This window comes from Typopeltis vanoorti, chromosome 12 (genome assembly GCF_054136105.1).
Source record: "Typopeltis vanoorti isolate ZY-2024b chromosome 12, IOZ_Tvanoo_1.0, whole genome shotgun sequence".
Lineage (NCBI taxonomy): Eukaryota > Metazoa > Arthropoda > Arachnida > Uropygi > Thelyphonidae > Typopeltis > Typopeltis vanoorti.
In genome coordinates, this window is record NC_143560.1 from 2,423,397 (window position 1) to 2,445,771 (window position 22,375).

Below are 22,375 nucleotides of genomic sequence, written 5' to 3' on the forward strand. Positions count from 1 at the left end.
AGCTTTGACCCTTAAGCACCCCACATTTATTCTTGGGATTGCTAATTCTCAACATATCCACATATCATTATCATATCATTTCAAAATTATATATCATATGAGATATAATTTTGAAAGCCTACAAATCCACATTTCAGTTCATTTTCAGTAATATCGTAATTCACAGATTGTCTAAAGAATGAGGTTGTTTTGAATAAATGATGCTTTTAACATGTCCCCATAGAAAAAAATTCATCGTGCTCAAATCTGGTGAACATGGTGGTCAACAGATTGGTCCACTTCTTCCAATACATCTGTTAGGAAAATTTTCATCAGAAATTGACTAACACTGAGAGCAAAGTGACAAAGTGCACCATCTTGCTGAAATACTGTATCATCTATGAGTTCTAAATGTGTTACTTCAAGAATAAAGTAATTCTGCAGCATTCCCAAATAACTCGCACTATTAACAACCCATCCTTCAAAAAATAAATAAATTATTCATTTATGCTGTCTTTTTCTAATGCACCCGAGACAGTGACCTTAGGGGAAATCTCTTTCATGTTCCTCAACATCTTGTGGCTTTTCAGTGCCCATGTACAACAGTTATATCTGTTGACCTTACCACTAATGCGAAATGTTGCTTTGTCAGAAAACATTGAATGGTCTATAAATGAAGCATTACTGTCAAGTTTTTCATTACATTTTGGGCAGAAAATCAGTCATGTATGGTAATTCTCTTCCAGCAACATTTGATGGACTGCAAATATGTCATCCCTTATTAAAAATAGTGTCCCACACATGTTTCTTTAAAACATCTGTTTATTGTCCTCTATGAAAACAAAAATATTCTGGTTGTCTGGAGTAATTAATCTGAAAGATTGTTAAATGAAACAATCAATGACAGAACTGGGGTAGAAAACATTATCAAAAACCTGAAATGAAAGTCTGCTGGAGTAGATGATAATCAAGAAATGCCCAGAAATAGAGGTATAAAAGCTTTTTAGTAGCTGCACTGCATAATTCAGAAGACCTGATTCAGAAGGTTGAATTCTTGATAACTGGAATAGAGCTGTCATAGAACCTGTCTGTAAAATAGGAAATAAAGCAGTGTGAGAATTACAGAGGAATTTCTCTACTTCAATGTTCTAGGGAAACAATTTAAAGATTTATGCAAAAAAAAAGACCTGAAAAGAGGCTAAAAAAATGTTGTGGAAGAAATGTAGAGAACAACAATCTGGTCTCAGGCTAAATAGAGGTTATTTGGATTAAGGTTTTTTCCCCTTTCCTCCCCCCCCCCAAAGTTGAGAAATCATGAGAAAATAACAAGGATCTGAATTTAAGTTTTGTAGATCTTGAAAAGGCATATAACAAGGTGACAAGAGAATTATTCAAAATTTTGCCATTATAATGGACATTATTGAGCAGTACATAGTCTATATTTCTGTTGTAAGTCAGCAATTAGAATTGAAGAAGCTACAGGAAGATGGTTTGATGAAAAATTAGGTGATACAATGATGCATACTATCTGCAATGTTCTTGTCATGCTTGGGTGTGGACATTATTCATAACTTTTTTTACAGTACTAAAACAAAAGTAGTAAATCATAAAAAAGATGTTTATAGATTACCTTATATTTTGCTGGATTTCAAATGAGCATCCTCAGAGCACTGCTACTAGTTACAGTTTATGTGACATTAAGTAAGTAAGAGAAACAATTTAAATTGTAATGGACAGAGGATCTAAAGTCTTAATTTGGCACCATCTAATGTTGTAAAGAAGAATTTATTACAGTTGTGTTGAAGTTGATCTTAAGTTGACCTCTCTCAAATTTTGGCAGATTAATGCAGCCATACTTATTAAGGTTAGGATAATACTTCATAGGCAATTGCAGACTCTAAACTCTGACCTTTAATGACTCATTTCCTTTCTGTCCATAGGCTAGTCTACAATCATAAGGCACTTTATATGCATCCATTATGCCTGCTAACCAAACAGGAGACATTGATCTCAGCTGTTTACTTTATGCACATGATGTTATACTCCTAAACAAATCCAGTTCAAGGCCGCAATGGTTACCTAACTAAACTGAATAACAGATATAATAAATTTGGTTGAAAATCAGCAGTAAAAAGACAGACCTTGAAATAGGCAGGAATACTGAAAACATCAACTGCATCTTGAATGAAGAACTTATAGAACAAGTAAAACATTACAGCTATTTAGGCACAATTTGTCGTGAAGTTAGATATGGAAATAGGATTGCTTATTCTACTGAAAAAATTATATGGAATAAGAGAGAAATTAGTCAAAACACTTAATAGTTATGCACAAAACATTGTGCAAACCAATTTTAACTTATAGATCTGAGATCTGGGTTAGAAGTTAAACATTTGAACAATGACTGGAGACCATAGATATGAGAGTTGTGTGAAAAATTAGGGGAGTGAACATGAATGGCAGAATCATATTAAAAATGTGAGCAGAGCTGAACTCCAATATGGTTACTTAAAACAAAATGGGGAAGGGAAGTTTTGCAGAACAGGTATTTGATGCTAAGATGTCATGAAAAATGCACCAGAGTAAGACCAAGATCTAGGTGGATTGATGCAATTAGAAGTGCTTTAGTAAGATCTGACAATACTGGAGAGAGTAGTTGAGGGTAGAAATCAGAAATTTGATAGGAAAATTTGGAGGTAGCAGGTTTTTTTTTCCTTGAAACTTGAGTTTTCATCCCATATACAGACAAGTTGGCCTTCAGAACACATGCAATTTACAGACAAAAAAATACTGGTGGTGGACAGTAGATAGCATTGGTATAGATCATTGGTCTCCAAACTTTTTGCTGTGAGGGGCACATTGGGTACTTCAGCACTGTTCAGCGGGCCATAGTAAAAAAAAACCTCTAGAACTAGATATATAAGTTTTATTGAAAGCAGATAAAAACTGATTACAGAGTATGTGAGATTAAATTATCGTATATTAATGACAACGAACACTATCAGCAAATTCTCATATTTTTATCACAAATTATAATAAAACCATTAATGTGAATGATGTAACTGTGTTTGTGTTTTTAAAATCTTATTAAACTCAGGTTAAATTTTGAAGTGCTAATTACAAGTAGTGATTTCAAATGTTCATCAGATAAATTTGCCCTGTATCCTGACTTGATATATTTCATTCGGGAAAAAGTTTGACTTTGACACTTGACTTTGACTTTGCAAAGATACGTTGTCCCAAAAATAGAGATAAATATACAAGCAAATTTCTTCAAATTTGCTTGTAAAATTTTGTAAAATTCAAATTTTTTTAACTTGGATTATGGTTACTTTTTGCTATTCGGGAACATATTTTGAACACAATTTTAATTAATGCATTTGAAATCTATCAACACCCATGTTTTTTTTTTTGCGGATTCTTATTGAAAAATTGAACCAATTGGCAGGCCGGATGAAATCATATCGCAAGCCGCATCTGACCCGTGAGCCGTAGTTTGGAGACCCGTGGTGTAGATGATGATGGTAGTGGCAGTTTCACTGTAGTTAGTGGATTAAGTGGTGGAGACAGAGAGTTTTAGAGCAGGTGCCCTCTCTTGATGAGTCTTTAAGACTCCTTGGAGGTGTCACAAAATAATAATGTTATGGCTTACCAAGTGAATATAATATAAACAGTCTTATTATGTTGAAAGTTTTTTCCCACTTGGTTATACTATAATGAATTTAGTTTAATCCTTTATCCAAGTGTAAGCAAACAAAGTTTGTGCCTGAAGTATCTTCAGGACTGAGGCAACTCGTAGTAAAGGTGGACCAAGCTCTCATCACTTGTCTTAGTATCTCCCATAATGCAAAACACATCTCCTTGTAGACGTATAATGCTATGCATTAAGGACATGTAATTGCAAACATGTATAATGCATAGCATTATACATGTCCGTAAGGAGATGTGCTTTGCATTATAGGAGATACTAAGACAAGTGATGAGAGCTTGGCCCACCTTTACCATGAGTTGCTTCAGTCCTGAAGATACTTCAGGCGCAAACTTTGTTTGCTTACACTTGGATAAAGGATTAAACTAAATTTATTATGAATTTATATATAAGGAATATTAATGCAATCCTGTGTTTTTTTTCATTAAACTAGAATATGAGCTTCAACCAGCATGTGAGGCTAAATGCATGAATGTATTATGACAGATCTCTCCTTTAATGGCTATAGTGTTATGCAATCAGCAGGATGTCACCAACTCCTATGCAAGTTGTATCAGAAAAAGTCAGCCACATATCATAAACGGCTTCACTTTTCTTCCTCCAGAATTTCCCTGGTTCAAAATCTCTCTCTCTATATATATATATGTGTGTGTGTGTGTGTGTGTGTGTTTATGTAATTGCTTGTTCATGTAATGAAACTAATTGGCCTTCTTTAGAAATTAAAAAAAAAACATATCAACCAGCATCACTGATTATTTAATTATTTGGTATATGTTCTTTCTTTGTGTTCATTCACAAGATGCAATTGGATATGCATGTTAGATGCTTAATGGAGTGAAACAGCAGTGAGAAAGGATTAAAAATATTAATTATTCTTCCAATTCATCTCAGTCACTGAGACATCGTCAGGGAGTACAATATGAGACTTGTGACACATACTCAATGGCAACACAAAACTAAGTGAAACACATGGATGAAAGATTGGAGTCCTAACTAGATGGGGCACCCTAGGATGTAAAGTGGGATCTTGAAGTATTTATCAAATACTTTGTTTTTCCTTATGTAATTTAATGCATAAGGAAATTAATATAGTCCACTCGTTATATTAACATGGAAAGATAGACTTGCAGCCTTGCCATGGATATTAAACCACATGGTAAATTGAAAAACAATTCTGTTATGCTAGTCTCCTGAGCTCTGTCTACATCACATCAGCCTAAATAAAAATTAATTGAAATCTATTTCAAGAAGGATAATTGTCATCTTCAGGAACATGTGCTTTTTGTTTTATTTTGGTAATGTTTCATTTTATATTTTGATTTTTAAGAATTCATTGTACTCTCTCTTAGAGATTTCTTCACCTGTAGAATCTCAAAATTTCCAGGCAACCATCGCAATTTCACACACACATGCCTGAACCTATTTTTGTATTGTTTTTTTGATGGTTTCTCTAAGGCTTTGTTAGTTCTGATGATGCTAGTTACAATTACTACTTAAATATCAATAAACTAGACATTACTTTTTATTTAAATTTGCATCTTCTTCCATCAGACCAGTTAATAATGTATCATAACTTTACTGTAGAATTCAAATGACTTGGCTAGAAAGTTTAATCCCAGATTATTTGGAGTCAAACTTTCATTGTACTAATTCATAAAAAGGAAATAAAGATGAATATGAAAATTATAGAATTATCCTACTATATCTAGGTAAGATTTGTTCAGTTTATGTAGTTATGTAAACTGAATTATATTTTATGAGATCTAAAATATATTATTAAATAAAATTGGCAAAAAACAATTTAAGTGGTGATTCCTATGATGAGATTTTTACTTTGGAACATATAGTGGAGAAATCAGAAATAATCAAAAATCTATTTAAGTTTAGTTCATATTAAAAGACACATGAATGTTGATCTTGAAAAGATACCTGGCAGAGGATAGAGTAAATTATTTGAAATGCTAAAATGATAAATTTGAATTGAAACTTATACAGAGCAATATGAAGCTTATGCTTAACAGTCAAAATTGGAAGGGATATAGAAAACTCAGTTTACATATTCAGTTTACAATTCAGATGCATGCTACTTTATTATTTTTATATTAGGCACTTCCAAGGAGTGAGGAACTCATCAAGGGCATGAGCTGGAAGGTGTAATTACCTGGTACTTATCATACCTCTCCTTAAAATGTTAATTGAAAATGCACTCACAATGTCCACTGGCAGCTTATTACATTCACTCGCTACACACCATGAAAAGAGGCCTCTACCTCACATTCTTCCTGTCTGCACCCTTACTTAGTTTCCGGCGATGACCTGGAGTTCTCTCCCACCTGCCATGAGCTGCAAAAATTTCCCTTTATCTATGCTGTAATTCCTACTTGTAAAGGTCTTATCGAGGTCTCTACAAGTTCTTGATAAGACCACATAAGAATAACTTCCTTATTCCTACAAGTTAGTGTTCTTTTCAAAATTGCAGTGAATTCTTGACTACGTTGACACTGTGGCTTGTAAACTTTAATTCATTGTCCACCATAATTCCTAGATGTCTGTCTTCATTAACTACTTGCAGCAAATTCCCATTAATATAAATAATACTCGATTTGAAATGTCTTCAGCCCAAAATGCATAATCTTGCACTTTTGTAAAATTAAGCTGACACCCCTAATATTTGTCCAAAGAATCATTGTTTCAGAAAAGTTCTTTATCATTCAACCCATGCCTTGGCAAAATCAAAAAGAATCATGTATTCATTTCCCTTTTCCAACTCTACTGTCACTGTATTGTAAAATGATTGGTAAAACAAGACCTACCTTTAGCAAAGCCATAAAAGAGCAGTGTTATCTGCCCACCTTTGGATTGTAATTTATTACTAGCCTTTCAATATCTTAATGACTACTCCAGTAGTCATTAAGATATTGCAAACTGGTCTATAATTGGCTGCATCAGTTGTAATTCCATTTTTGTATAATGGAATTATCTTACTCTCCTTCCACTCATTAGAAATTGTGTAATGTTGAGATTCATGTTAAACAAGCAGACTAGGGGCATAGCTAATTCTCTAGGATATTCCTTTGACACACACATGCATGCTGACATCTCTTACCTCACTGCTGTGTTTGCATCAAGCTCTTGCAGTACATTTTTTACATCCCTCCCTCTTCCATGTTCTTTTCATCTAGATCAGGGGGGTCGGCAAACTTTATAAACCATTGACCCCCATCCATGGAATCCTTGATCCCTCATTGACATCCATCATTTTAAATAAATGTTATCAATAATAAATTTCTCAATTTAAAAATAATTCCTTCACCATAATAAATTTAGTTTAATCCTTTGTCCAAGTGTGAGCAAACAAAATTTGCACCTGAAAGTATCTTCAGGACTGGGGTAAGGTAGTACAACACTGGGAAACTCATCGCAAAGGTGGACCAAGCTAACATCACTCCTATCTCAGTATCTCCCATAATGCAAAACACATCTCCTTGCGGATATGTATAACAATATACATATCCGCAAGGAGATGTGTTTTGCATGGCCCTTCCCTTAATGTTATGCATTAAGGGAAGGGCCACTACCCAGACTAGTTTTGACCATTATTGAGGTCTCTTCAGTGGGAGCCAGGCCCAGACGACCTGAACATTATACATATCCGCAAGGAGATGTGTTTTGCATTTTGGGAGATACTGAGATAGGAATGATGTTAGCTTGGTCCACCTTTGCAATGAGTTTCCCAGTGTTGCACTACCCTATCCCAGTCCTGAAGATACTTTCAGACTCAAACTTTGTTTGCTCACACTTGGACAAAGGATTAAACTAAATTTATTATAGTCTAACCAAGTGAAAAATAAACTTTCAAAATTCCTTCACCCTTTTACTTCATTACTGCTTCTCAATAAGAAATAATTAAAGAAATTTAAAGAGGATAGCCACATTGACTCCCAGGGGTCACCCTGGGAGTCAATGTCTTTGTCGACCCCGATCTAGATTCTAAAGTTCTGGAGAACTAATGGGTATGTAAAGAATGCATACTTGACCAAAGTGATTACTTAATAACTCAGCATTCCCAGTTCATTTGACACTTTCCTGTCATCTGTAATTACTAACATTATCCTATCCTACTTCTTCACTTCACTTCACTGGGCATCTACAGATGCTGTATGGTCACTCCGATGCTCGGTGATGTGCCACACCAGGGCTCGCCATGTAGTCCTGTTGTTTCTTTTCTGGCGGCCTCAACTCTGAAGATCAGTCATCTCATTGATGGTCTACCCCTGCCTCTTTTTCCAGGAACTTTACCTTCTATTACTGTTCTCAGAAGTCCCACTTTCATCCTTTCTATGTGTCCAAAATATTTTAACTTTCTTCTGTCAATATCCTTAAGAAGCCTTAAAGTTCTGCCTATCCTACCATGATCATTATTTCTTTTCACGTAGTGAAAGAATTCTCTCAGGTTTCTTTTAACCTACTCAGATAACTTCTTTTCATAGTCTGATTTCACCTTTCTCACAATAGTTGTCATTTGCCTGGCTTGCTCATCATGATTCACACGATATGTGTTCCACAACTTTTTTTTTTTTTAAGCTCATGCTTTAAAGTTTTATTTGTCCATTTCACACTCCTGCAATTAATTCTACTGACTCTGTTAATGCAGTCAGTTATAGCTTTTTTCACACATCCCTTGACTACTTCCCATGCACAGGTAATTCCTCCACCACATATTTTCTCATAGTATGACACTACTGCAAGCTGTGTTTGCAGTTTATCATAATCACTTGCTTTATGGTTCTACATATCTCGTCTTAGTGAAAGCTTTTATATGCAGTCTTCCCAAAACAGAACTGATTGATCACTTTCAGCATTTGCTGGAGTCTGAACACTGTTATTTACAGTCAGATTCTCAGTTGTTATTACTATATCTAATATTCTTGCACCACAAGTTCCTTATATAACATTCTGCTTAAAGAAAGTTGCACTTCAGTAACTTTGTAGATTCTTTTCTCTTCCTCTTGCATGCTTTCTTTTCCCTCCATTCTATATATCCTTTGTAATTAAAAATCATTCATAATTATAGCTCTGCCTGTATCCACAAGGGTAAGTTGCTTGTGCAGTTCCTCCTCTTCAGTTAACTTTAGTCTACAATACCATGCCCATGCATTTTATCCTGCAAACTTCTACTTTGCACCAAACAGCCTCAAAACCTTTCATTGAACTACTGACATTATCACTCTTATTCTCATTCTGTATTCTAGTTGACCATAATTCATCTATAATTATCAACAGTACACTCTCTCTTTTGCCTATCTTCCGTAATCCCTGTACTCTTAACATTCTATCCCTGTAAGAACATTCTTCTCTTTTTATTGACTGTCTTGCTAATGCCAATAATATTTGGTTCATTTGTATTTACTAATGCTAGAAATTTCTTGTTTTTTTTCTAATGCATGATAACTAACCACCAGTTGTATCATTAATAATAATTTACCTTCATTCAGAATAATAGAACAGGTAACACATTTCAGCGCAATAATTTTCCAAATTAAATAATAAATTTAGTTTAATTCTTGCTAAATGAAACAAGCAGTGATAACAGCACAGTGGTAAAAAACACTGACCAGGCATGCAGTCAGGAATACATATCCATACTTGAAGTAGAAAAAGCCATCAAAGGCTTGAAATGTGGAAAGGCAGCAGGAGTAGATGATATTTGACCAGAAATGCTGAAGTATGGTGGTATAAGAGTCTTACAGTGGCTGCACTGCATAGTTCAGAAAGCCTGGACAGAGGGACGAATTCCTGATGATTGGAGTAGAGCTCTCATAGTACCCATATATAAAAAGGGAAATAAAACTGCATGTGAGAATTACAGAGGTATTTCCCTACTTAGTGTTCCTGGCAAGATCTATGCAAGTATACTTGAGAAACGGTTGAGAAGAATTGTGGAAGAAAAGCTTGGTGAAGAACAAGCTGGATTCAGGCCAAATAGAGGCTGTCAGGATCAGATCTTCACTTTACGACAAATAGTCGAGAAAGCATGGGAATATAACAAAGATCTGTATTTAAGTTTTGTCGATCTGGAAAAGGCATATGACAAGGTGCCAAGAGAGAAGCTATTCAATACGCTGCAGTTATATGGTGTCAATGGAACATTATATCAAGCAATACTTAGTCTTTATTTGAGTTGCAAATCAGCAGTTAGAATTGAAGGAAGTACAGGAAGATGGTTTAATGTTAAATCTGGTGTGAGACAAGGATGTACATTATCCCCTCTGTTATTCATTATCTATATGGATCACATTATGAAGGAAAGTGGTATTAAACATGATATCAAAATTGGAGATGTTAATGTCAGCTCTTTGCTTTATGCGGATGATGTTATACTTCTAAATAAATCCGCTACAAGTCTGCAAGATTCTCTGACTAAATTGTATAGCTCTTGTAATAGATATGGTATGAAGGTCAGCAATAAAAAGACAAAGACAATGAAAATAGGCAGAATCATTGAAAATGTCAACTGTGTTGTGAATGGAGAACCTGTGGAACAAGTAAAACATTTCAGCTATTTAGGCACGATTTTTACTGAAGATGGTAAATTAAATATAGAAATAGACAGCAGAATCAGCAAAGCTGGTATGGTGGGAAGTCAATTGAATAAATTCATATGGAATAAGAGAGAAATTAGTCGGAACACTAAATTAGCTGTATACAAGACAGTGTTCAAACCAGTTTTAACTTATGGATCTGAGAGCTGGGTCAGAAGTAAAAAACTTGACCAAAGACTAGAGACTGCAGATATGAGAGTCCTGAGAAAGATTATAGGCGTGAACAGATGGCATCAATGGCAGTATCATATTAAAAACGAGGATATTAGGAAAGAACTTGACATTGTCAGCATCCAGGAATGCGTTAGCAGAGCTAATCTCAGGTGGTATGGTCACTTAAACAGAATGGGCGAGGAAAGATTAGCAAAACAAGTGTTCTCTGCCAGGTTGGCAGGAAAACGACTGAGAGGAAGACCAAGATATAGGTGGATTGATATGGTACAAAGTGCTTTAGACGATAGAAATATAAGATCTGATAATATTGGAGTGTTGACAAGTAACAGACTGATTTGGAGGAAAATTGTAGATAGGAAATTAATAATGATGTAATTTTTTCATGTAGTACTATCATATCCTGTACACCCCTTGAGGGTACATGGCAGGAATTTGATGATGATGATGATGATGATGAGTTTAATTCTTTATCCAAGTGTAAGCAAACAAAGTTGCGGCTGAAAATATCTTCAGGACTGAGGTAAGGCAGTACATCCCTGGGCAACTCGCAGCAAAGGTGGACCAAGCTGTCATCACTCCCTGTCTAAGTATCTCCCACAATGCAAAGCACATCTCCTTGCAGACATGTATATTGCTATGCATTAAGGGAAGGGCCACTACCCAGACCGGTTTCGACCTTTGTTGAGGTCTCGTCAGTGGGAGGCAGACCCAGAGTGGTGATACTAAGGCAAAAGCAATGGAGAGGTCATATTTACTTATACCAGTTGCCAACCGGTGTACCACCTTATTATGAAATCACTCTGGATTTAGAGAAAGATGTTGGAAGTTTATTTTGCACTTGGTTAGACTATAATAAATTTAGTTTAATCCTTTATCCAAGTGTAAGCAAACAAAGTTTGTACCTGAAAATATTCTCAGGACTGAGGTAAGATGGTACATCCCTTGGCAACTCGCAGCAAAGGTGGACCAAGCTCTCATCACTCCTTGTCTAAGTATCTCCCATACCTCAGGTACACCTTACCTCAGTCCTGAAGATATTTTCAGGTGCAAACTTTGTTTGCTTACACTTGGATAAAGGATTAAACTAAATTTATTATAGTCTAACCAAGTGCAAAATAAACTTCCAACATCTTTCTCTAAATTCAGAGTGATTTCATAATAAGGTGGTACACCGGTTGGCAACTGGTATAAGTAAATATGACCTCTCCATTGCTTTTGACTTAGTATCACCACTCTGGGTCTGCCTCCCACTGACGAGACCTCAACAAAGGTCGAAACCTGTCTGGGTAGTGGCCCTTCCCTTAATGCATAGCAATATACATGTCTGCAAGGAGATGTGCTTTGCATTGTGGGAGATACTTAGACAGGGAGTGATGTTAGCTTGGTCCACCTTTTCTACGAACTCGTAGAAAAGGTGTTGTACTACCTTACCCCAGTCCTGAAGATTTTTTCAGGCGCAAACTTTGTTTGCTTACACTTGGATAAAGGATTGAACTAAATTTATTATAGTCTAACCAAGTGCAAAATAAACTTTCAAATTAAATATTACCATCATTATTATTAGTTCCTGATATGTACCAATTTTAACATCTGAAGCTAGCATCTCAAGAGTTATGTTAGAAAAAGAACAGCTGTCAAAGACTGAGGAAATTCAACAGAGTAAACAGATGGCATGTGTAATGGAATCATGTTAGAATTCTAAATTTTAGAAAGGAGGCATTGAGAGTTAATATTCAAAATGTAAGAGGAGCAAATTTAAAACTGTGGGACTATTTTCTACAGCTTGAGTAAAGGAAAATCACGAAATCAGTTATTTGAAGCAAAGATGCAGGAACAAAGAGTAATATTGTAACAAATTAACAAATAATAGACCAAATTGGAAGAAAAGTTGCCTTTGATTAACTAGTAATGAGGTCTTAATTTTGTCAGGCTATCTTAATGTTATGTACATCCATTGATTGTAAAAGGTAGGATGGTAACAACTTATGATTGCATTCCTGTGATGTTGCTAGTTATCACATATAACCACTTGCCTTAGTATCCCATAATGCAAAGTACATATCCTTGCCAACACATATAATGCTATGCATTATATATGTCGGTAAAGATATGTGCTTTGCATTATGGGATACTAAGGCAAATAATGTGAAGTCATTACTCTCTATATATGAGTTGCCCTGTCATGAAATTACTTCACATGCAAATTTTGTTTGTTTACATTTGGATAAAGGATTAAACCAAGAATATAATTTCTTGGCACCTTTAATTTATAGTATAACCAAGTGGCAAAGCTTTCACCTTCAATGCATATAATCCTTTTTAGATGCCTTTCACTTATTATATCTGTTTTTGTATGCGTAAGTAAGTTCATTCTGACTAGATGGCTTTAATTGAAATTTTTTTAATTTATTCAAATTTGTTAAGCTGTCTCCATTTTAGATTAAATTGCATCATTTTTTAGTGTGAAATATAGCCAAATGATATGAAATTATACAAAGTAATTCCATTTTTATGGAATTTAATGAAATTAATTTAATTTGTTGTTCAATAGTAACTATATTTTTCAATTAGCAAATATTTTTTTGCTGCTTTATTCTTTGTATAGACCATAGGTTGCCAAACTTTTTTGGGCCACCGCCCACTTTGCAAGACATAAATTTTGTAATGCCCCCCATTTTTACAATAACAGAAAATGAATAATTTTTTTAAGTATATAAAAAATAGAAGTTAAAATATCCTGTATGATACGTTCAATTTTTTATTTTGCAAGCAAGCGCATTTTGTTCGTCCAACTACGACATTGTCCAAATAATTAGAAATAATAATTAATAAATAAAATAATTACACAAGATATAAACAACAAACCTACAAAACATAACGACAGAAAACAGTATGATAAGTTTTGAATAATATTTGCTTTGTTTTTTCCCTCTAGCTAGCAATATAACTTAGTACTAATTAGGCTAACTAAAATTTACAGTTTTATTTCTTTCTTGCTTATTATTATTATTTTAACTCGTAATATTAAATTATATAAAATTGGGTTTATTTTTGTACAAATCAATTAGAAAAGTGGTTTTTTATATATTTTGAAATGAATATATAACGAATATATTTGCTACTGTAAACATAGCCTATTATATACACATATATACATGCTCTATTTTCTCATTGACATAGAAAATTGACATCTATTTCTATCTGACATGGTAAATTTTCAAATGATTAAATAATTGAAATAGAAAATTGATAAAAAAATTGATCGTGTAAGACGGGCATAAGATGAATTAAAATGCAATATTTAAATTTTAAATGATTATCTAATCGCAAAATCACGAAAATAATTAATTTTTAAATATATATTATTAATTTCTTCTATAAAGAGCCACCAACCCCAAATGCTTCTGATCCCACTATAGCCCCCCCTAGAAGTTTTCAGTGCCCACTTTGGGAACCTATGGTATAGACCAGTGATGGCGAACGTTTTTACCCAGGTGTGTCAAACATCTTTTTTTTTTTAAATATTGACGTTGTTGATGTTCCACTTGCATACATGCATTATAAATTTAACTACATTATCATAGATAGTGACTTATACATATCATATTAGGCTATTTGTTTAATAGGACATTGATATAAAATCAAAGAATTCATATTATACAATTAATTTAATAAAATGAAATTACAAACTTGCATTACATTTAATGACTTTTCTGTCGCTGAGTACTGGTAGAAAGTTGCTTTATAGAAGGGCTATAGTGTGTACATTTTAATGCTACACAGGCAATGCTCAAATCATTGCTCAATCTATTTCTCCCTTTCGATTTGATATTATTTCAGGCAGAAAATAGAGTTTCAGAAGAGTATGTAGAAGAGAAAATTGTTAGAAGAGCTTTAGCAAAGATTTTAAGAGCATGAAAGTTTTCGGGAAGGCTATTCCACACTCTTAGAATTTCACAGTCTGAATTTTTACACGCAGTATCATTCAGAAGCTCCCGCTCAAGTTCTTCTAATTCATTTCTAAGAGCAATAAACTTTCTTTTCCAGATAGGATTACACTGGAAGTCGGCTAGTTGCATTTCTAGATCTTTTAAATCCAACCACTGAAAGCCATCTAATTTAAGATCCATGAATTCTGTTTCATCAGGATACTTTATGAATTGGATTGTTTGTTCCAACATTTGAAATTGTTCAAATCTAGAAGAAAACTGCTCGGTTACTGACTTTAGAACTTCGATGAATTGGTTGATATGTTCACGAATTTTTGGGGCTGGTTTCGTTAAAAAAAATTTTCACTCTTGGGAAATACTTAAAATTGTTTATTTCTAAATCACGTTGAAATATTTTGAGTTTATTCTCAAAGCTCTTGATCATGCCAAACATAACATCGACAGATTTTCCAAAACAATTGCAATTGTATATTAAGTTCATTCAGGTGCAATGAAAAATCTGTGAAAAACATCAGCTTACTGAGCCAAGCAGAATCGTTCAACTGAGAAAATTTGTGCTCCATTAAATACGAAGGATGTGCATCCTTCGTATTTAAATATAATTTAATTTCATTTAAACATTCAACAAACCGTTCAAGTACTTGACCATGACTCAACCATCAAATGTTATTGTACATTAATAGACCATGTACACTGATTCAGCTTTGCTTAAAAGTGAATTAAATTCTCGTTTGTTTAAAGCCCTGGCAGCAATAAAATTAGTTACCTTTGTCACAATTCTCATCACATCATCCAAATCCTTTAAGCCTGATTTCACACACAGTGTCTCCTAATGTATAATACAATGGAAACAAACCAGGGGATGACCAACATATTCTGTAAATTGTTTGATAAAACCGACATTACGGCCAACCATATTAGGCGCGCCATGAGTTGTAATCGAAAATATTTTTGATAAATCTATCTGTTTCTCACAGAACACTTAACTTAAACAACACAGTCGCATATGTCTTTATCTGTCATGTTTTGAGGTAAATTTTTCAACTTTATCAATTCCTCGTGCTTAGAATCACCATGAACATACTTTGCAATAATAGCCAATTGAGCTGATGACGTAATATCTGTAGTTTTGTCGAGACAAATGGAAAAGCAATGGCATGAGTTCGAGTCTTGTTGTATTTGATTTTCTATACTAGCATTCATTGATATAACTCTGTCTTTAATAGCATTCCTACTTAATGGTAACTACAAATATTAACATAATAAATTTAATAAATATTATGTTAATATTTGTTGAATTTTAATAAATATAATGTTAATAAATATTATGGTTAACTTGCAGACTATGACAGAGTTAAAAGAGACTCTTTTATCAGCTGTAAAAGATTCTAGCTGTCATGTTCTGATTCTCAATGGAAGTGGCAATAATTTCTGCTCAGGATTAGATCTGAAACCCTTGCTTGGACCCAAAAGGGAAGAGATCGCAGATGAAATGGCAGTTGCTGTAAAGTAAGTATATTCTAATAAATACCTCCTCATACACATTTACATGGTGGAAATCTTTTGATAGTTGAGAATATTGGTTGTTAAGAGTATTGCATAAATAAGATAGTGTAAAGTTTTTATTTGATTGTGAAATTGTTTCCTTTTAGCAGTGGTGCACTCGTGAACATGTTCCATTGAGTACGTCACTGTTTATATATGTATGTATATACACGGTGTCCAAAAACTAAAGATGAACTACATTTTTATCTGTATCGGAAAAAATGTTCGCGACTACAGCCAAATGTGGACATAAATTTATTGTCAGCATACTAATAAATTATATTACACAAAAAAAAATGTGTTATAAATTTTGTACAAATTTAATTGCAATATGTTTTTGGCAAAAGTTACAAATTTCATAAGGACAGTTAAGGAATTAATGTATAGTGCTTAGAGAAAACTATGTGGAGAGACATTTAAGTATGGAATGTGTCCACCCTGAACTGTGATGCAGCTTTCCCAGCATACCATGCTTCAGGAATTCTTAAGGCAAACTGGCTCACTCCTGTGGAACAAAGATAAGGCCTTGCTTGTTTTCTGGAAGGGAAATTTTGAGCAGCAGGGTGCCTGCTGCTCAAAATTTCCCCTCCAGAAAACAAGCAGAAAACTCCCTATTGCATCCCAAATGTGTTCTATGGGGTTGAGATCTGGGGAGCGTGCTGGCCACTCGATTCATTTAACATCTTTGGTCTCCAGAAGTATCTTCGCTGCTCGTGTATGATGTAATGTGGCATTGTCATCCATAAAAAATAATTCTTTGCATACAGTACCACAGAACAATCAAATTTGATGTTGTAGAACTTCGTTGCAATATCGTTAACCAGTCATAGTCCCTTTTTCCAGCACTTGTAGCTAGGTGCATCCATTAAGCATATTGCCTCCCTACACCATTACCCCAGCACCACCATATCTATTCCTTTCAAGAACATTCTTGTAATGGTGAGCAGTTTCACTTTCATGCCAAAGTGTCATTTAAAATCAGAGGAAAAACTAAAATGACTCATCTGTAAAGAGTACATTAGTCCATTGGTGTCTTGTCCAGTTTTACAGATACAACACCGCTGAAAATGTGCTCTACAATATCCTGTGGATAAAGGGATGCAGACTGCAGACCTTGGGCATATAAGCCTACTTGTCGCAGAGATGTCTGCGACAAGTAGGCTTATATGCCCAAAATCAAATAATCAAAATGACAGATGAGCCATTAAGCTCATCTGTCATTTCGATTATAACATGGATCATGAATACAGATTTATAACTAAATCTGTCTTCATGCTCTGTGGTAAAGCGAGAATGACCTCTTAGCAAACATCTGAAACACATTCCATTGATTTGAAATGATGTCCAGAGCCTAGATACAATGCTATGTGAAATTCCAAACAATCTGGCAATATCGGTAATTCTGCAGCCTTCTTCAAGTGTTCCAATAATGGTGAATAAGCATGAAATCATCTAGATGATGTCTTTGAGACATTAAAAGACCTCCAAGTTTTCAACTTTATTCATTCACGAAAAAAGTTTCCTTCAAACACAATTTACTTTGTGCAGCATTTTGCTTTTTACCCTGTTGAGTGCTACCACGAACCCCTTTGTGTGTGATTTGAAAATTTGAACGTGTACCCGGTTTCTATGCGAAATCGTCAGTTATACAAATCGCCACAAGCTGATTCATCTGAATTTGGGGTTATAATCTTCAGAAATAGTGTTTATCCTTAGGTTTTGGATTAAAGTGTATTAAAAGGTAAGATATCAGGAAAAAGAAGAAGAAGATGGCTGAAATATACTTTCTTAGAGGAGGTGTTTAGATTAACCAGAAGAGGTTATAAACTACTAAGGAGGAAAGCTGGAAGAGGCCTCCATAGTTACAGAGACTTTCTTTTAGAATGATGATGACTACCCCAAATCAACTTCAGTAGTATGGTTTGCTTCCACAAACAGGGCTCTGGCAAAGCAAACATTGCTTTCCTAAAATCATACCTTCCTTTGTTTGAGGAAATGCCAACTAGACCTCTAGGTGGTAAATGACTTATTACCTAGTAAACCACCACCTTGCTTATTGGAGGCATGAAGTGACAAAACATTTCCATGTTTTGTCTCTAGAGTAGAACCTTCAGTTTCTGTTTCTTCACTTTTTCCTAATGCAGTTCTGTTTGTGGACTTGTTGGGCATGCTCACCAGAATTATTGAACTAGAAAGGTAGTATGCAGTTCTGCTTGTGGGCTTGTTTGGTGTGCTCACCATAATTATTGAACTAGAAAGGTAGTACATCCTCCATTTGAGGGTGCAGCAGTTTCCGCAGCCTACATTCAGGTGGCACATGGACCAAACCTTTTGATTGCACTTCCTGATTAGCTTGCAAAGAATTCTGCTGCTGCTTATGTTGCCAGGTTGTGCCTGATGTATAGCAGCTTTCATGGGGATTCTGTTGAGACCACACCTGGATTGGTGTCTGCACGTATCCTGTGTGGTAGTTGTGTCCAGAAGTCCTTCACCCATTGCATGCCTCTACTCCATAAACTTTCCTTATATTCTAGCATGAAAGACAGCTTAAAAAAATTAGTGTTATTGCAGTTTAAAGAATATCCCTCAACAGACAAAATATTGCAAGAAACAATAAAATTATACCCAAAAAATCTAACAAAAGCAACAGAAATTCTTTTTTTTTTTTTTTTTTAAACACTTCTGCATGAACTTGACCAACTTCAACAATGTGCATCACCACATCCATCCAAGCTTGATCTGTTATTCATTACTGAATCATTGAACCCCATTTGGCATCCTCTATAACTCAGCTTTTCCTGAACTTATCTGAGCTTAACTTTCCACAGTGCATCATGATGCTTTCCATAAGTGGGCAGACTTCAAAATGGGACATGGACATGAAACTTATTTGTGCCTATGGTTTCACAGAATGTGTTTTCAAGGAAGAAGTGGAGGAATTTTTTTGAGTCATTAGAACAGGCAGCTGAAATAAAGAAAATGGAAAAAGTGGTCCTTGTTGGAGATCTGAACAGCAGAGTAGGAAATTAATCCACCAGGCATATAGGAACATTTGGGGAAAATTTGGAGAAAAAGGCAAAGCTGATAATAATGGTAAGTATTTACTGGATTTCTGCTCAGTACACAGACTAGTCATTACTAACACCAGGTTTCAACATAAAGATGTGCACAAGTTCAAATGGAGAGAAGACACAAGAAATAAGAAAAGCCTGATTGACTACATCATTGTTGATAGTCATATCTTCATCTCATTCAGGATACAAGAGTGTACATTTCAGATTTGAAATTGGAAGTGACCATTACTTAGTACTAAGCTGGATAAAAATGAATATCAGATTGAAAAGAACAGTATGTAAGAAAGTTTTAAAAAGAATTAAAGTTGAGCAGCTTTTACAAGTAAATTGTAGACTCAACTATACTAACATTATTGAAGAAAAAATAAAACAAATTGAAAAAAAACAAGAACCAAACTTTGGAGTCTCAGTAGCAAATTCTGAAGAAGACATTGATTGATTCGGCTAGGGAGGTATGTGGTGAAGTTGTCTGCAAGGATAGAAAATTAAGAACACCATGGTGGACACAAGAAGTTAAAGAAGCAGTCCTGGAAAAGAAGAAAGTATACTAAAAGTTCCTAGCAAATAAATCAACAGATGCCCTAAAAGAATACAGAGAAAAATATAAGTGAACTAAGCTATGTGTAAAAGTAGCTAAACAAAAGGAATTGGCAGAAGACTTAGTAAGAATGTAGAAAATAAATAGCAGGAAGGCAATAAAATGTTCTGGAGGCTATTGAAGAAGCTTAGAAATGGAAGAAAGAGTACTGTAAAAGGAATCAAAGATGATAAAGGTGACATGAAAACTTAAGATAAGGATATCCTACATGTCTGGAGTAATTACTTTGAAAGACTGTTAAATGAACCAAACAGTGACAACCATACTAGAAAATTTTCGAGAGGAATGCAAAGAGGAGTACATATCAGTACTTGAGGTAGAGAAAGCCGTCAAAAACCTGAAATGTGGAAAGACTGCTGGAGTAGATGATATTCGACGAAATACCAAAGTATGGATGTATAAAAGTTTTGCTGTATAATTTTGTAGCATAATCCAGGTCCTCTGAATTATGCTACACTGCATAATTCAGAGGACCTGGTCAGAAGGTCAAATTCCCAGTGATTGGAGTAGAGCTCTCATAGTACTCATCTCTAAAAATGGGAATAAAACTGAGTGTGAGAATTACAGAGGACTTTTTCTACTAAGTTGTCCAGGTAAGATTTATGTAAGCATACGTGAAAAGGTTGAGAGAGAGATTGTGGAAGAGAAACTTGGAGAAGAACAAGCTGGGTTCAGGCCATACAGAGGTTGTTGAGATCAGATTTTCACGTTAAGACAAATAGTTGAGAAACTGTGGGAATATGACAAGACTCTCTACTTAAATCTGGAAAAGGCATATGACAAGGTGCCCAGCTTTTAAAAACACTACAATTATATGGGGTGAATGGAACATTATACAAAGCAGCTTTACTTACTTATTCCTCTTCACTCCACTGGGAGCAGAGGACCTCGACCACAGATCTCCATTTAACTATGTTTTGTGCTTCTCTCTTAATCTGTGTCCAGATCTTTCTGAGGTCTTCTTCTACTCCTCTCCAACAGCTCATCTTTGGTCTACCTTTCTTCCTCTTTCCTTGCTGATTCCACTCTAATGTTTATTTGACTTTGTCCTTTTCTGGTTTTCGTAGTACATGTCCTATCCATCTCTATCCATTTTCTCTGATTGATGTCATACATTATTGGTTTTTGTTAGTTGGATATCTTTTCTGGCCATTTTATTTGTAGAATTCTTCTTAAACATTTATTTACAAAGCTTTGCAGTTTTTTCCTTATTGCTTTTGTTGTTGTTCATGTTTCTGATGCATAGAGTAAAACTGCTTTAATATTTCTATTAAATAACCTGATTTAGTTTTTTTAAGTCTATTTGCTTTGATCTCCACATTTTCCCCTAACATGTTAAAAATTATCTGTGCTCTCTATATCTTAGATTTTATATCTTCCTCTGCTCCTCCCTGTTTATTTATTATTAGTCCTAGGTAATTAAAGTTCTTCACTCATTCTAAAATTTGACCATCCAGTATTATGTCTTCTTTTTGTTTATTATTTATTTTCATTATTTTCGTTTTCATTTTATTTATTTTTAATCCAACAGTCAGGGCTTCTTCATCGAGTTTTATTGTTTTTATCTTCTTATTTTGTGTGTGCTAGTAAATATATATCATCTGCAAACTTCCACTGTATTCCTTTTGTGTTTTTCATGGCATTTCTCATAACCCAATCTACAATAATAAGAAATATTATTGGGAAGAGAATGCCTCCTTGGCTAACTCCTGTTGTTTTAATTTCATTCAAACTTTTCTGAAATTTCTTCATTGTGTATGATTTGTATTTTATATTTTTCAGAAACTTTTTAAACTATGTTGATAATTTTACATGGTATACCTAATTTGACATTAATTTCCATATTGCTTCTCTGTCAATACTGTCAAAAGCTGTTTCACAATCAAACAAAGTTGATATAAAGATTTGACTACCATTCTATTGACTGTTCTATTGTTATTCTTAGTGTTGCTATTTGATCTATACATGACCTATTAGTTCTAAATCCTACTTGTGTTTCTCTTAGCTTTTGATCTGTTTCTTTTTTTATTCTTTCTAATATTATTCTTGTTAGTATTTTACTTGTGTTTAATAATGATATTCCTCTTCAATCAGTTAAATCTCTCTCTCTCTCTTTTTTTTTTTTTTTTTGATCCGTAACCCAATATTCCATTCATCTGGTGATTCTTCCTACATTCATATTTGGTTAAGAAATGGATAGAGCATATTCACCATTAAATCTATATCTGCTTTTAATGTTCCTTTGGTAGTATACCATCTACAGGGTGTTCGGGATAAATTTGACATATTTATAATTAATTATATTTTTCCGTAAGTTACATGTATTAACACACACTTCTCTTCATTTAAAAGTTTGGACCCTTCTTCATTCATATACAAGATGTCAGAAAGGATGGATAGCTGGAACCCACCTGAATCATGGAAGAGAATAACTTTTATCATGATGATTCGTGCCTGCCATCAAAATAAGGATATTACGACTGCTGCCCAATGCTCCCTGAATACAGTAAAAACAATCAGGCATGAACTAGAGACTTGCAATGGTGACTACGAGGATGTAGCAAGAAGAAAGATCCCTAGCAGACGATCTGATTGCGTTCGTACAGCAGAATTCCTCGCAAATCTGCAGGAACAGGTGTTGAAGAACCCTGGCATTGGAATTCGGGCTTTGTTCGTGGAGTTGCTAACTGTAGTCAAGCCCTGGATAACAAGGGTAGCCAATGGTAGGCCGTATGTATGGCAGC

At 34.6% G+C, this 22,375-nt stretch overlaps 1 protein-coding gene across 2 annotated transcripts in view; it reads left to right on the forward strand.

Moving 5' to 3' along the window:
- LOC150100547 (uncharacterized) overlaps positions 1 to 22,375 on the forward strand; it is a 237,005-nt gene that overhangs the window by 131,962 nt on the left and 82,668 nt on the right. For both annotated transcript variants that reach the window (XM_090401662.1, XM_090401661.1), the window contains exon 5: positions 15,757 to 15,923. In XM_090401662.1, coding sequence (XP_090257788.1) covers positions 15,757 to 15,923 — 167 coding nt within the window. The remainder of the gene's footprint in view (positions 1 to 15,756; positions 15,924 to 22,375) is intronic.